Here is a 17378-nt window from a genome sequence, read left to right as displayed (position 1 = left end):
CAACTTTTTTCTTTCTCTCACTCTTAATCCTGATTTATTCTGCTGTAAACATCCAAAATGAATTTTGAAAAACATTTTTAATTAATTTGAATGATTCGGTGCTGTTGAATTTCCCTCTGAGTAAAGCAGCTACAAATGACCAGCTTGTTATGTAATGACTGAGTAGCACAGATAAACACATTATCTGAACTACATTAAGTGGTAATATCTAATCTTTGTCTTAGACTCTCAGAGCTCCTGCTGGCTTACTCTCCAGTTCATTGACACGCCGATGCAGGTCAGTCACTGTTGAGTTGTTGGGGCAGTTTGGCGCTTTGGTTTCAGAGAGCGACTTTTTACAAACTGTTGCTTGCCGTTCATCAGAAGTGTCTTTCCAAAGGATTTTTGGATGGACGCATGTTTGGATTTCGTGTTTGTGACTCAGTCTAACTCATTTTCCCTCGTTTGGCCAGATTGCCTGTGTCATAGACCTGCTCTCGCCATCTCTCTGGTCCTGATCCTCAGTTCCTCTCAATCTGTGGTGCTTTGTCAGCGAACCTTTGGGTCTGACCTTGATTGGTGGCTTGCCACCTCGACTTCTCCCTTCTAGAACTTTGATTGGTCAGCTGCCAAGGCAGTCACAGTGAACTGAACTGAACCCCATATTCTAAAGGCCAGTCAGCTAGTGTGTGTGTGTCTGTCTGTCTTGCTTACTCTCTAATCCTTCCCAGTGGAGCGGATCAGTGTCAGTCAGACTGTTCCCGTGTACAACACAGTGCATCTCCTCGGTTATTACAGCACTGTAAGTCAGGGAGAAGATGATAGTGAGTTGACAAAGAAGAAAGAAAAAAGATTTTGAAAATAGCTAGAATAGCATCAATATTTAAATATTTTCAGTATTTAGAATAGCTTCATTCTTCATTGTTGTCCAATTATCACTGGCTTACGATGGCACATTACAAATAGAAAATTAAAAATCATACACAAGAAACACTGAAAAGGTTCAGCTGCCTGGTAAGAGTTTTCAGTCATCCACATTTCTGGGTGTACTGTTATCTACTTGTTATCTAAGATTTTGGAAGTCTTCAAATCGCAATGCTAATCTTTAAACAGAGCAGTGTGTGACACATTGTTTCCCCTTTGCTAAATTGACTATACCTGCAGTGTCGACATTTTAACCAAGCCAACACAAATTTTCAAATCTTCTCGGTGTTTAATGAATGTTTATTTATGAAAGCATGCACTCAGGCAGCCAGCTTCTGCTATCAATTCGCACCTTGGCTGCTGTTTCCTGTGCTGTTGAGACCCAGCCTCCTGTGCTCAGCTGAGACACCCCCAGCCCCCTACCCCCAAAGCAAAGCTGCATATTTGTGCTAACGTATGCAGGCAGCCAGCCTCTTTCCCCAAAGAACTGCCAGGGGAGAGTCTGTGTCCAGTGAGACCAGTTGACTTGCGCCTTCTCTTCTGAGCTCACCTGCTCCTCATTCCTTCGAAGAGGTCAGCCAGTGATTGGCTGTTTGTAACTGTAAATTCACATGGCCCTAACTTTGATTGAGCATGGTCTCTAGTGAGATCCACAGATTCACAGAGTCTTGGATAGAGTCTGTCTGGAGCTCTTGCCATTTTCACAGTTTCATTTCGTGCTCTCTCTCTTAGATTCTCCATCTCTCAAGCACTCTATCGTCTCCCGTCTCAGAGATTCACCTCATCTACATACAGTGAGCTTGTGGAAGGATGGTGAAATCACTGGTTTTGTTTTAAGAAAAGAACAGTTGAAGATTTGGTTGACTTGATTCTCTGTCCATCAAATCAAATATATTCCTCTTGTTATGTAGTATGAAGTCTAAGCTATGGGATTGTGTAGTAACTCAAATCCAAGGGCATCCACTGCAGAAGTCTGACCCTGATTGGCTGTTTGCATGGTGCTCACTGTTTTTGCATTCAGCAGGGTTTTGCTTTAAATCATAGACTGTGAATGTTGAGCATGTGAGAGAGCTGATGATTTTACAAAATTTGCAGCAAGACTGAGAGATGTACACTGATCAGCCATAACATTAAAACAACCTGCCTAATATTGTGTAGATCCCCCTTGTGCTACCAAAACAGCTCTGACCCATGGACTCCACAAGACCTCTGAAGGTGTGCTGTGGTATCTGGCACCAGGGCGTTAGCAGCAGATCCTTTAAGTCCTGTAAGTTGTGAGGTGAGGCCTCCATGGATCCATGGAATACTGTTGCCATGAAGGGGTGTACTTGGTCTGCAGCAGTGTTTATGTAGGTGGTACGTGTCAAAGTAACATCCACATGAAAGCCAGGACCCAAGGTTTTCCAGCAGAACATTGCCCAGAGCATTACACTGCCTCTGCCGGCTTGCCTTCTTCCCACAATGCATCCTGGTGCCATCTCTTTCCCAGGAAAGCGACAGTCACGCACCTGGCCATCCACATGATGTAAAAGAAAACGTGATTCATCAGACCAGGCCAGACCATGGTCCAGTCCTGATGCGCACGTGCCCTTTGTCGGTGCTTTTGGCAGTGGACAGGGGTCAGCATGGGAACTCTGACCGGTCTGTGGCTACCCAGCCCCATACACGGCAAGCCGTGATGCACTTGTGTGTTCTGACACCTTTCCATTATAGCCACAGATTCCATCAGTGCTACAGTAGCTCTTCTGTGGGACTGGACCAGATAGGATAGTCTTCACTCCCCACGCGCATCAATGAGCTTTGGGCGCCCATGACCCTGTCACCAGTTCAACGGTTGTCCTTCCATGGACCACTTTTGGTGGGTACTAACCAGTGCATACTGGGAATGGCCCACAAGACCTGCTGTTTTGGAGATGCTCTGACCCAGTTGTCTAGCCATCACATTTTGGCACTTGTCAGAGTCTCTCAGATCCTTACGCTTGCCCATTTTTCTTGTTTTCAACACATCAATTTCAAGAACTGACTGTTCACTTGCCTAATATATCTCACGCCCAATGTTATTCACTTCACCTGTATATGTAAGGAATAGAAACATGCAAATACGCATATCATGTGAAAGAGAAAGAAACAGAATGAAATGGCTATTAATATTATTATGGAGAAACAGTGGTGCAAGGGGCATTAAAGCGAGTGCAGAGAAATGGTAAGACAGTGCTTTAACTCAAAGCTGCCTACACCTGCGCTTTAGCTGTAGCATTTACAGTTTTTGACCCCTTGCTACGGAGATATATAGCAGCGGTCAAACCGAACATGAATAAAGTTCTCCTCCCAGAAGAAGCAAAGGACACAGGATGTAAACGATGCATATTGAAAGCGCTTACTAGGTGAACCCACCTAACAGTTGTCTCCCTCTTACACTTCAGCTCACAGATCCCCATGAATGGCCATAATAAGACAGAGCCTTGTGAATTCATGTCACCTAGATGGTGTTCCAAGTGGTGCAGCAGAAAAGCGTTCACCCTATCATTGGGAAGTTCAAATCTCGATGGTGCCACAGCCATCTGTGGCCAGGGGTCCAAAAGAGCAAAACAGGCCATGCTCTCTGGATCAGAGGGATGGTGTCAATGTCTCCACTGGCCACTGAATGAATTCACAAGGCTCTGTCTTATTAGCTACTAGAAAACAAGAAGGTTGTTTGGTTAAAACAAAAACCTGGATATTAATTCATGGTCACACAAGACCTTTGCTTCACTGTTTTTTTTTAAACGTACATCTGGAAAAAACAAATTAACCATCTCGGTCACTTTCCTATGGTTTGGTTTTTGTGGTAAAATTTCTTGTTAGCTGCACCTCTGTTTGATGATACCACTCTGTTGAATGTCCTGGTTTTGAATCTGAGGGATAAGGAGGGAGCATTTAATGTTAACAGAAGAGGATTCACTCTATTGTCGGGAGTTTGAACCCTGTTTGTCACAGCAGTCTGTGGCCGGGAGTTCAAGAGAGCAGAATTGGCCATGCTGTCTAGGTGGGAGGGACGGCATACTGTCTCTCATCTGTCAATCACTGTGACACAAGCCAGTCGTAGACTTCTGTGAGCTCATGTATGCAGAAGAGGGTAGATAGAATTTGGTTTGAGGTCAGAGGCAAAAAATGTAATAAAAAAATAATAAAATAAAGCTATTATTTGCTGGGGCAATTAATGGATGATCTTGACTTATGACTTAGAGAATCAAAGGTCATAGCATGTGTATGCTCATTCCCTTGAATCCACTTTATACCTCAGTGATGGCTTCACACTCCTTCTCTCTCCACTGATTCCAAAAAACTTATTTTCAGTCTGTAACAAATACCCGTTCATTTCTCATTCTGAATTACACTCCTTTTAGGAGCTCCAGTGTGTAGCTAAACATCAAGAATGGATGACTGAGTACTATTTCCCCCATGTTTCTGAAGTTTAATTTTTGCAATTTAATTCTATATGTAGCAAAAATAGTGTTGCCAAGGTTTTTTCCTGGTATTTTAACCACTCTGTACTGGTCATCAAGGCCAAAAGCATTGAGGAGAGTGGCTATGACTCTGAGTTATTTTAAAAAAGAAAGTGAATCTCGGTCCATCATAGCTGTTCTGTGCCTGAAAGTCACTATGGTCAGTCTTTATATATTTTCACAGTACTTTCATGCTGTTTAAAGCTGACATTACTAATGTTATTTGTTTGCAGAGAGTCAGCGGGCCTACAGATTCGTGCAAGGCAAAGACTGGGGCTTCAAGAAGTTTATAAGGAGGGACTTCCTGCTGGATGAGGCCAATGGGCTGCTACCTGACGACAAACTGACACTATTCTGTGAGGTAAGGGCTCCTGTGATTGGCTGAGTGATCACCATATGATGATTGAGTATCGCAAAAAGGTCAAGTATTGTAATATGATATATCTGCTGCTTGTAGTTTGCCTGTTGTTGATGTGTAGTGATTGCTATTTTTCGCAGCTTGTGAGCATGCACGATCCAGCATTTTTTTGATAGTTCCAATAAGAAACAGTAGTAGCTATGTAGAGCTACTAAGGCTAACTAGTTGAACAAAATTAAATAACGCTCTAATCAGAATCTAATCTAATCTAAAATTTGTTTGTTTAATTTACATATTATGTGCTAGAATTCATGCTATGAAGATATCAGGCTTATTCTTCTTTATTAGCTCCGTACACTTAATAAGAGGCACCTTCCAAGCTTTAATGTTCTTCATAATGTCTCTGTACACATATAATGAGAAATCATATATGACAGGGTAAGAGGAAACCATAGTTATAGGTTCTTCTTCCTGAAGAAAAGTCAGACCAGACATTTGAGCCAATTGCAGATCTGCCAGAATTTTTGTAGAAGCTCTGCACTTTAACATTGGAGTATGCTGCTATGAGTTGTTGCTCAAAATTGCTCAGAAGGAGAAAAAAAAAAATAAATAAATAAATAAAATAAAAACTCCAGCACCGGTTCACATAAGAATTTGGAAGGATTAACTGTTGCATAGGTGTTTTTAATCTCTCTTCTTTATATCAATAACTCTTTATGTCAATATTACAATATTAACTGATGGCCTTTGGAAGCCCTCTTGATTTCCCTGCTTGAAAATGCGAGTAATTTTAATTGTTGCATGTAACATCTTTTTCCTAGAATAGTAAGGAAGAAAGTGTACAGGTAAACTATTCTAGTGTATCTTAACCAATGTAGACGTGAGGCAAATTTTTTCCCCCAAGTTCCTGTTGCTTATTGCAAAGCTGTGTACATATGCGCACTTATCCTACCTTAGATAAGTGAGTAAGGACTATATCGAAAATATACTGTGATATATACTCCCTGTGTGGCTTTACTGTGTTGTCTGTTATTAATTTTCATAGAATTGAGAAAATCTCAGTTCAGATGTTGCTTGTTTTGCTGTCACTGAAATTGCAGCTCTGTGCTGCGTGCGTACGTACGTAGAAAATGTTTAGTTGCCTGTCACTTTGTCACACGCTAGTGCACAGTGAGGGTTAAGGTATCTTTATTTATTTTTAAATGGAGATAAAGAAATAAATACAGGCTCTACTTTGTTTATATTGCTTACCAAGGCAGTGACCTGGGAAATTAATGTACATAGAAATGGGTACTTCATATTTCCCATTTTATTGTGTATTTTCTCTATCTTAATATGACTGCTTTTGGAGTTTCAGCAGTCATTACAGTTTATAATGTTATTTTATTATCAATGAACACATATTTTACTTATTGGCTTCTCAAATATTTGTTGAAGATTATGATAGTTATCATACTTAACCCCCCACTGCACTTTATAGAGACATGTTTTTGATCATTCACAGAGAAATCTTCTGCTCCTGCATTAATACTCTTCCTCGTGCAGTCTGTAGGAAGAAGGTCAGGTTGAATTTTGAGTGTCTGCCGCTCTCTTTTCTCCTTTCCTGCAGTAGGTTACTTTCTCTAATGCTATGCAGTGATTAATGTTTAACGCATGCTCCACAGAGTTAGCTGTTTCAAGCCGGCCTAATGAAGCCTGCAGGCACACAGCAGAAGGCTCTCTCCCTTTTTTGGATGAGGAAGACGAGGGAGAAAGCTGGGGGAGGGAAGGGAAGAAGAATGAGGGCTCGTTTTAAGTGTTTCCAAACTGGGTCCGATTACGTCACAGGGACCCAAACATGTCCTCAGCTCCTCCTTTTCCAAGAGAGAGCGTGTGTGTGTGTGTGTGTGTGTGTGTGTGTGTGTTTACTTGAGCAGTGTTGGTTGTTAGTATGCTGGCTTTACTTCCTGTGAGATGGATTGTGAATGTGGGCTAGAGAGAAGAAATAAGAGTGAGTGTAATATGGAGTGACGAGGGGCTTGTCCTCAAAAGCTGGCTTCTGTTTTGACTTGGGCAGTCTCGTGGTCCTGTCATTATCTCATTTGCCATTTTTCTGGCCATTCAATTTCAGACTGATGATGCACAAAAGTATCTTTGTATTGATATCACAACAGTACTGCACTTTATCATTTTTAACCTACAGCAAACTTTTCTTTGACATTGTACTTTATAAGCTTCTGTGAATCAAAATAAGACTGCTTCTTAACCATATTAATTATCTGTATTTCTGAAATGCTATGTATAACCGCAATTAGATTTAGAATGAATAAATAAAGAAGCCACCACAGTATGCAACAAAAACATTTAATTAACTGATGAAGACAAACATTGTGCTCACAAAAAAAAGACATAACTTGGACTTTGCATTGCATCTTTCTTTGTGTCTTATAATACTTTTTCTTTTTTTTTTTTTCCATTTTAAATAGTCTCACATTTTTCTATCACTGTTTTTTAGTATTTAATGTCTTAACCAAGGTATCTCGGTCATCTTATGGTGTTCAAACAGTATGTCTAATAGAGAGCACAAGGGCAGCCAACACGAGCAAATACAGTACTATTAGCAAGTGTGGTCCAAAAAAAAAAAAAAAAACAGTTCAGCGAGCACTGAGAACTAAGACTTGCGTGTACTTTCCCTTTGCTTGCCATGGTCTATACTCACAGGTCAAGGTATAATTTACAGCACATTGTGCTCATTTTTAACACACGGCCTTGCTGACGCTGCTCAGGTTGGCCGCCATCGCACTCTCTATTAAAGATATTGAAATAAGATTTTAAACATAAAACTCAGCATGAAGAATTGATTTCTGCACACAGCAGCAACCAACATAAACAGCTAAATAAAATGTTCCATGATGTCTCTGATTGTTGGAGACTAAGTAGGTTACTTATTTTGGTGTTGGTTTCAAGTACCAAAAAACATATATACTCATATTCAGAATGGTAAATGATGCATCTCTAAACATTACCAGTGCCTTTGTATGTTTGGACATATCCGGAGTAAGCTTATGTAGATGACATTACCGTCATGGTAACTGGTCAGGAGGATGGTACGTTATCTAGACCGAGTCTGAGGGTTATGAGAGGGCATCCTGGTCATACACTAATTGGGACAGTTGTGAAGGCTGGTTGGTGATTGGCTGAGTGCAGAGACGCCTCAGTTTTATTAGGGTTATTAAAGGCAACAGCATGACTGGGTTATTTATCATAAGATCGGAGAAGGTTCGATCGGTCTGTTCTTATTTCTTTTTATTGTCCTGGGCGGGAAGACAGCTTTTTAGAGGTTCAAAGAGCTGTCTAGGGTCGTGGATTATAGTCATTGCTAGACTCCTCATTAGTACAGACAAGACAGTCGTCCTGTGAAAGTAAACAAGCCCTTTTTAACGAAGGGCTGCACATAGGGTAGCATGTTGTGTGGATGTTACTGGATGGAAATTTGGCGAAGGCTTCAGTGAGGGAACTGGCATATGGGTTTGAAGAAAAGCTGCCAAGTTCCTGGAAGAGATATGGAAAGAGGAGGTGTATTGGTTTGGAAGGACACATCAGGAAAGCTGTGAACTTGAAGAATGTGTTGAGTTGTAATCTTAATAATCTTAAATTTTACCCTGTCTCTCCTAATTATGCTTTTTCCTGGATTTTGGAATGCTTCTGCTAATTTATTTGATTCATTTGATAAATAAATTTACATTTGATTGATATAGATCAGATCATCATTTTCTTTTGCTTAATATTCCTCTGTATCACTTCCTTGCAATGTCACAAATATCATAAAAAAATCCACAATTATACTATTTTTATAATCATACTTATTTTATAGTCATACTTGTTTCCTTACTTCTATTCTTTACTCTTGTCCCTCTGTCCTTATCTCTTGCACTAGTGTTGAGTCTTTCCATCTGCTGTTTGTTATCCCACTGGTGTCAAATCACACAATTACTTTAAGAAAGGATGCTGAGTCTTTACAGACACAAAGCCAACTGTGGACAAATTTCTGTTTCTGGAGCTTCTCCAACCTCAGCAGTGTGTGTCCCGCTTTTCCAAGGGGATGGGAGTAGGTTAGTGGTGCCGTCCTCATGTACCTCTTTGTGTGAACTGAATGTCCCCATCATGGGAATAATAAGGTGTGTGCGCATGTGTGTGAGCCAACTGTAGGTATTTAATGAGGAGAAAGTTCCCATTAAAGGTGCTGTGCTGGATGTCATTACATGCTGAGGGAGATGAAGGGAGGAAAATAGACCTGAACTCTCCTTGTCTTCTTTTTCAGCTCTTTTTTTATGATCTTGTCTACTGGGAGAATTTGAAGCAGGTTTTACGAAATATAGTTGACTCTCTTACTTGCTCCTGTTTTTGAGTTCTTGTGTCCTCTTCCCCTCATCTGTGCAAGTCACCATCGATCTCCATTTTATGGCCGCGTCCACCCCGTCTTCCTTTCACCTCCCTGCATAGTTCCTCTCTTCGTTTCTCTGCCTCTCTTGTGCTCTCTCTCTTTTCCTGACAGCACCCATCTTTCATTCAGTGTCGCCATATGCCACGCTGATAACTCAGAGAGCTACTACAGCTGCAACATCTGTGCCCCACACACACACGGGCACACATTCGCACCCATGCAGAATTCACAGTAAATAGTTAGGTGAAGAGGGAGAAAAGTGCTACGCCTGCAGCATCTGCAGTACACACACAATGCAGGGAGGAGAGGGAGGAGGGCAGCAGTACTCTATGATAAAGGCTTGTAAACAACTTTACTTTGATGATGGAGGTAGATGGATGGAGGAGTGGAGCAAAGCCTTGATGTAGCCTTGCAGTGAATCTTTGCACCTCCCCTTCACAGCTACTGCATTTTCTCCCAGAGAAACCCTAACCCCAATCACATTTGTATAACACACTTAACGTAGTCACAATGCAGCTTTACAGAAATCCGGATGTAGATTTAGGGTGTTTTCACACTTATTCTGAGTACCTGAGTCCACACCCACCGTTTATGACAGAAGAATTTGTTCTGACCTATAGATCGATGGTCTGGTAGGTTCAGGTTTCCTTTCCCGCCCCTGTTTTCTACCCAGTTTGCTCACCTGCCAGTTCCCACCCACCAGCCAGCTCTCCCCTATAATAAGACAGCTACTAAGTGATCCAACTGCTTCTTTCCGAACTGTTGCTCATGCATAGTGCAGCTTAACACACTTGGAGATTAGCTCTATCTGCCTTCTTCCACATGCATGAGCTCTCACGTGCATGAGATAACACAATTGGCTAGTGTCACTGTGATTGACAGGGGAGAGAGAGTAATGCCGTCCCTCCTACCCAGAGAGCACAGCCAATTTTGCTCTCATGGCTCCCTGCCAGCGATGACTGTGGCATTGATGGGTTTCAAACTTACAATTGCTCAACAATAGAACACTTTTCTGTTGCACCACTCAGGAGCCCTAGGTTCATCTTTTTCTTATTTTTCTTTGGCACCAACCCTCAATTGGTGAAAAAAGGACTTTTTGGATGTCTGGCATGTCATTGTGCAGACAAGCAAAGAAGGAGCTGTTGTATAAGAAGATTTTCAGTCACGTAGGCCGAAACAACACATGCATTTTTTTTTGATGTAGCACCACAAAGGTAGGCTAATGTCAGTACTGCAGTCCTATGAACGTGTGGTTCCATCTCCGCCATTAACCATAACAACCTGACAAACTTTAAACAAGAAGTAACATGGCAAGATGGACCAGTCATTTTCCCCTGCGTGGAGTGACGAGAGTGGATAGCTTCCACACACAATGTGCACAGCACTTCAATTCAGTTGAAGCAAGCCCTTGACCACCATTTTTAAAAGTAACCAAGGATTGGTTGTCTGGACTGCTTCTGGGCTCAAAAACAGCTTTCACACTTAACCAAATGTGCACAACTGTCAGGGCAATGTCCTTAGATACCTAATGAACAAGCCAGAGGTGACAACATTAAGAAACCTTGAAAGGAACAAGACTCCAAAGGGAACTCTCACTCTTTTTACATGAAATTTATTAGCTAGCCCACTGGGCATGTCAAAGCTCCCGTGTGCCTGCCCAGTCCCATGTTGTGCTTGGGCTAAGATGCGGCAACTAATGTAATTTAACTCAGTTTCTCTCTGTCAAGCTCTCATCATAGCACCAGCTGATTTTAGAAAACAAAAACTCCAAATCCTTCCACAGCAGTGGGTTTGACGTGATGCATGCACACGCTGACGGTCCCAGAGAGAGAGATGCGGGTTGGTGTTTGTGGTCAGGGCCAGACTGAGAACAGCTTGAGTGGAAATGATGCGTAAAAGATCCTTGTGTTTGTGAGCGTGTGCGTGGTGAATAAGATCTACTTTTCTCACACATCAGCAGTAGCTCAAATTCCAGCGCTTTGCTTCCATTCCTTCACAGAGATCCTGCGGGTCATTGGTAGGTCAGTAACATAAAGGTTCACACTGTGCAGCCTTTTTCTACAATTTCTTTGCTTTGAAATACATTTGTGTGCATGGAATATGACTCTTATGTTCTGTAGATCTAACCATTTTTAAAAGAAACTTTGCTTTATAGTAATTCCAACAACCTCTTTTTATCTAAACGTGTCCTACCTTATAAATAAACGCTTCATTGTGGATTTGTCCTTTTGTTTGTTCGAGAGTGTGTGTATTTTACACAGCAAAAGGTTAATCCTGCATTACAAAGAGATGCTTATGAAAGATGCTAAATTAGACAAGTTTGCGTGAGTGTGTATGTGTTTGCTTTCCTAACACCTCATTACTTTTGATAGAAAGAGAAGGCCTGATCTGATGAGGCTAATTTGGTTAATTTTGCAGTGTGTGCCTGTTTGCACATGCATATATCTGTGTGTGTGTGAGTGCTGTTTGTTCAGCTAAATTAAACACTAAAGCAATAAATACCCCTTCTCCATAGAATTAATGAACTTATTGGATCTGATATGTGTTCTTTCTTTTGACACTATTTCATGCTTGGGCACACAGCTCACATCTATAAACAATGAACACAAACAGGCTCCACAGCCACAACAGAGAGTCCTCTGCATACATCCTTTAAATGAAAGAATAAAACGGAGGGAGTGTCGTGCAGAGTTTATGAGGTGTTTGTCCTTCTCCATGTCTGAACATAGCGCAGGGCTTTATTACAGTAGCTAGTGGCAGAGAGGGGCATGCTGCGCTGTGCCGAGTCTTAACACAATAACAGACGAGCCAGACAGATTGGAAAGATCATCCTCTCACTCAGACCTCACTTACGCTGGATGCCCCCAGGCCTTCAGTTGCCCTCAGTTTTTAGATACCGGTTAAGCTTAGAATTATACCGTCAGTGAGCAGCCTCTGTAAGAGAACATTTTTAGTCTAACACTTGCTTTCATCTGTTTCTTGACAAAATCGGTAACTTACTGATGTGCTATTTATGACAAACATCAGCTTTACAAGTGCAATATTAGCACCTTTGTATAATATTAATGCCCCATTGCCTTCTTATGCTAGATGTTTATTTGCACCTTGAATGTCCTACACGCTTCATAATAATGAAGCTGGTGTGATAATTAATGCTGTAATATATTTATATTTAATATACAGACAAGTGTGTACCCTGAAAACAGAATGAAGATGACAGAAATTTATATGAACAAGTCATCGCCTGTTTTTTTTTGCCCCTAATCTTCAGCTGTCCAGTTTTGGTGTGCCTGTGACAACTATAGCATCAGATTGCTGTTCTTGGCTGACTGAAACCTGATGTGGTCTTCTGCTGTAGTAGCATCAAGGTTTGACATTTTGTGCATTTTGAGATGCTTTTCTGCTCACCCCGGTTGTAAAGAGTGGCTATTTGAGTTACCGTAGGCTTCCAGTCAGCTGAAACTATGGTGGTGTTTCTGTTCTGCACCTTAGAAGCCACTTAGATGATGTGGGCGAAACTCAGTCTTAATAAATGCATTCTGTGTAACACGTCACTGGCAAGTTTTGAGTGAGATGGCATGTGCAAACTTGACAGACTTGCCCCATTCATTCATTTCATACATGTTTAGTAGTTGGGAATTTAATATTCAGTACTTAATATGAAATATTTGTTTAGAACTAACTTGTTTGTTTGAGTCTTTCTAAAAACACACACAGTTTAGCTTTTTCTTCTGTAGACTCGGCAAGTTGCCATGCTTTAGTTGTGCACGTGAAGTCGTGGTACAATGTGTATCGTCGCTGATCACAACAAATGTGATAGTGGAATAGTGGCACTTTGTTTCATGCAGTTGTTGTACGAGTTCAAGTGCTGCACAGTCTATGCTGTTTTGAATCAAACTCCACTGAGAAACAAAACAAGATGAATATTTAGATGAATTTGTGTGTGTGTGTGTGTGTGCGCGCAGCCTTATGTAGGAGGCCAGCTTTTGCTTTTTTAATTTTAGTTGTTGGTTATTTGTTTGAGTGTGAAGCTGTTAATTTACAGTTTACAGTCTGTTTATTATTACCTTTACTAGTAATGATTATGCTTAGCATCATTCCAACTCCCAGCTTTGAGATGGTATTTTACCAGGATGCACACACTTGCACTTGCCGTGAAAGTCCCATTACATCCTGTAAGCATTAATTATTTGGTGGAGTTTGCATTTCAAACACTTGTTTATCGCCTGTATCTTCTCTGTACATTGTTTTCTCAGAGTCTGCTGGAGATTTATGATGTGATGCATCCCAGACTGTCTCATTCATTTGACAGTTTTGATCTTGCTAGCTCCTTCATTTCTAAATCACTTCTGTTTTTTCTTCTTGATGGACAGTTTTGTTTTTTTTTTGTTTTTTTTTTCCTTTTTTGTTGCTTCACTGCACTAACATTTTAAATGAGCCTCCTGTCAGGGCATCACATGATATACTAAAGACTTCATCCTGTTTCCTTGGAATGTTGTGGCTTTAGTTTATACATGAGCTCTCCTGATGATTTCCAGAACTTGCACAAGGTTTCATCTTAGCTGAAAGGCACATAGAAGTTCTTTCTCCAAACATGATGAGCTGAATTATTGTGCGCGTTTTCTCTTTTTGTTTCCTCTGACCAAGCATGTCCACGCTTCTTTTTTAGCAGAGGAGTTTTGCGTGGGGTGTAGAAACCGAGATGATTGTGGCGCAGTTGCTTATTGTTCTCTGTGTAACTGTTCTTCCTGCTGCTTTCAGGTTGTCCTGCGACTCTTTTTCGAGTGACTGCTGGCTTCTCTTTTACCTTCCTTATCATTAGCCTGAGAGCACCGTGTGAAATCTTGCATAGCAAACTTGTCCAGGGGTGATAAGTTGCAGTTCCATAAACGAGAACCAGTTGCACTGATAGGGATGTTTAAGGTCTTTGCTACTGCTCTGTAGCTTTTTGTCCTTTGAGTGTTGTTGAATAATATTGTCCTTAAGAACTTCAGCAAGCTCCTTCACCATGATTGCATTTGTTGCGTGAAATCTTCCCAACCAGTTGCAACGTCATTTATAACGACACCAGGTGCAGGGGAACATTATTTTGCAGCATTTATATCTAGAACTTAATTTATTTTTATATAACCTTTATCAATTTTGTTTTTTTAAACTATATACATACATTTTTATTCATGTTTACACATGTAAATTCAAACGACAGTGTATTTATATGTATTTATATCAAATCTAAATTTGAAGTGGATATATACACTCAAAGTATATAAAATAACAAAAACAAAAGTGTCTGAATGTTTATTTCCCCTCATTGTATTTGTGGAAAATGACGGCTCATGGTACAGCTCTGACACCAGTTTAATAATGAAAACTCTTACTTGCGGAAAAAATACTTCTCAGGATTTCAAATTGTGTGACCCTTAACCCTGTCCAGATTAACTGAAGCGTGTGTGAATGGGTCTCAAGGCTGTTGGTGACTAGTATTGACTGGATTTCAAAGCTTGTTATTGGAATTGTCACAAAGGGAAAAATAGATTTAACGCGTCCTTATAGTCCAGTCACTGATGTCTGTCTGTGTGTGTGTGTCTGTTCTTTACTTCCTACTCTCTTAATCTTCTCTTGCTACTCTTCTACGACTTACTAATGAGCAAGTGATGAGCAAGTGATGAGTGTGTGTCTGTGTGTGTATGTGTGTGGGTTTGTGTGTGTCTGTGTGTGTGTGTAAGACACAGGAGCGTGTTCTTGTGTTTCGCAGCATGGTTCCCACAGCTGCTTTCATTAATCACACTGCAGGGGGAGAGAGCTGAGCTGACTGATCACACATGCATGTGTGTGCATACACACACACACGCAGGGACGCGTGTATGTGTTTAACATTCATCACTTGCTCATTAGCTGTTCATTAGGGACATATAGCCATATACATACATTCAAACTCTTGCATGTGAACACACATGTACGCGCATCTCTGCATCCATCTTGACATAAGCTGTTGTTTAAACTGTCATCATAAAAGCACTCTCTCTCTATTTCTCTTGAAAAGATCTGTATCAGTTATGAACAGCAGCAGGTGTCTAAGCATCTGCGTTAAAGCAGTGTGTATTAAATTGTACAAGGCTGTACTTTATGGCTGATATTATACAGAATAATGAGAGAATAAACGTGTCAGTGTTTAGTGCCCATGGAGGCCTGAGTGGAGCCAGAGGAAAACTAAACCCCTACTCACTTCACCTACTGCTTTCTCTTCTACTAATTCATGATGATAAATGAACTTCTCATAAATGGGCTTCTCTTTTTGAAGCAGACAGTTAAATAATAATTGGCGCTAAACATCAACTGCAAAGTTAAAGTTCGTAGAATGTTTAATGATGAAACATTTTCTTCAGGTATTTACTGGGTAGGTAAATATCAGGGCGATATTTTAAACAGTTGAGCATCCGGACCACCACACATAGGTTCGAATATCATGCCAACAATACCGTAAGCACTAAAACTATAAAACATGGTGTTTGAGAAAGTTAGTGAAAGTTAAGATAGTGAGAAAGGTAATGTTAAGATCTAACCGAATATAACCCTGTACAAATCTATAATATATCCAGAGGTAGGCGATATGACGATATCCTCGAGGGCATTTCTGTGATACACGGTATATGTCACCATATATATAGGCTTTGTCACAAACTGCCAGCACTTTAAATCGGTTTATTATTAATAAACAAATATATCATTTCTATATTTAAAAAGCATTTTATTTGAATGAAATGAATTAAAACTAACTTTGAAAAATCTGTACAATTTTAGAGACTAAGTACAAACTTTTAACATCAGCTGCTATTCATTATGAGATCTATCTCTTCTCATGGAAGTGTTACTGCACACGTCAAACAAAAGGCCCTCGTTTCATTTAGCACACATGAACTTGGGAAAGAAATACCAAAACGGCCCCTAGTACACTACTGCTCAACATTTTCACACTATCTAGAATTCACAGCAGATCCGTAACATTGCCGTCTGAAGATAGTTACTGTAAACAGCCATATATATGGGCACTCTGGATTCTTTCGCGGTTCCATTGACCACGGTCTGAAACACAGGTTAAAATCAAAGCATGTGTACTGCAATTGATGCAAGTCACACTGACGTCTAAAACGTATCAGAAGCACAACGTGCGTTGTGCTGGCTGTGGCGTAACCAGAAATTAATTTCGGAGGCATGAGGAAATATACGCAATAAATTCCCAATTGTTTTCCTGATCTGTACAGTTAAAGTGATAAGTGTGATGTGCATTTCAGGTGCATGTCAGACAGCAGTAGGAGCGGATGATGGCACAAATTTGTTATTTAATCATTTAAGGCACAATCTAAGACAATCTGTCCATATTAATAATGTTGCCATTAAATACCTTTATGAAAGTTCTGCTGAAGAAGATTGAAATAAGGTTAATGGGGGAAATTTCACCTTATTTTATAAATCCTGATCTGCTTTTCTTTTGCAGTAAACTCCAGCAGGTTACTTCACCAGCTCTCATCTCCATATCTCTGTGCTTATAGTGTAGCTATCTGGCTAGCAGCTTTCAAACAGAAACAGGAAAAATGCGTCATCCCAGTTAGCTAAATGTTACTACCTAAGAGTGCATACACTTTAATTTAATAACTGTATGTGTGTGTGTGTGTGTGTGTGTGTGTGTGTGTGTGTATGTGTGTGTGCGCGCATATATATATGTATATATATATATATATATATATATATATATATATATATATATATATATATAAATAAAATGTTAGACTTTGATTAGGGCCATTCCATGCTGACGTGGCCCGGGCAGGGTTTGAATTTGACCCCCCTGTTGTATTGATATTGCAGTGGTTTGATTTGTTGTTATTACAAAATAAACATATTACAATTGATGAAACAGTATTTTGTGTCAATATTGTCTCATCAAGCTTGTATTGGGACATATCTTATGGCTTTATTGTTTCTTCTCATGCCTATTATCCTGTTTTCTAGCTGTATAATGCATTTATGGTCATATTTATCTATTTTTCCTGCTTTTTCAGAAAATATAGTCTTGTGGTTCTTTGGCCAAAAGTAGTTTATATGAAAACTTGATCAGCAAATGAATGATTAGTCTACAAGATGAACGTTTTCTCATTTCAAAACACGTCATGACGTAAGTGCATTTTGCAGTGTTGGGTGTGCGTGTGTG

At 40.3% G+C, this 17378-nt stretch overlaps 1 protein-coding gene across 3 annotated transcripts in view; it reads left to right on the top strand.

Annotated features, from left to right (window-relative positions):
• Positions 1-17378, top strand: part of spop (speckle type BTB/POZ protein) — a 93956-nt gene that overhangs the window by 60058 nt on the left and 16520 nt on the right. For all 3 annotated transcript variants that reach the window (XM_026916186.3, XM_053239043.1, XM_053239042.1), the window contains one exon: positions 4622-4749. In XM_026916186.3, coding sequence (XP_026771987.1) covers positions 4622-4749 — 128 coding nt within the window. The remainder of the gene's footprint in view (positions 1-4621; positions 4750-17378) is intronic.

This window comes from Pangasianodon hypophthalmus, chromosome 13, assembly GCF_027358585.1.
Source record: "Pangasianodon hypophthalmus isolate fPanHyp1 chromosome 13, fPanHyp1.pri, whole genome shotgun sequence".
Taxonomy (NCBI): Eukaryota; Metazoa; Chordata; class Actinopteri; order Siluriformes; family Pangasiidae; genus Pangasianodon; species Pangasianodon hypophthalmus.
The sequence above is the reverse complement of the archived record's forward strand: the minus strand, read 5'-3'. Positions and strand labels throughout refer to the sequence as shown.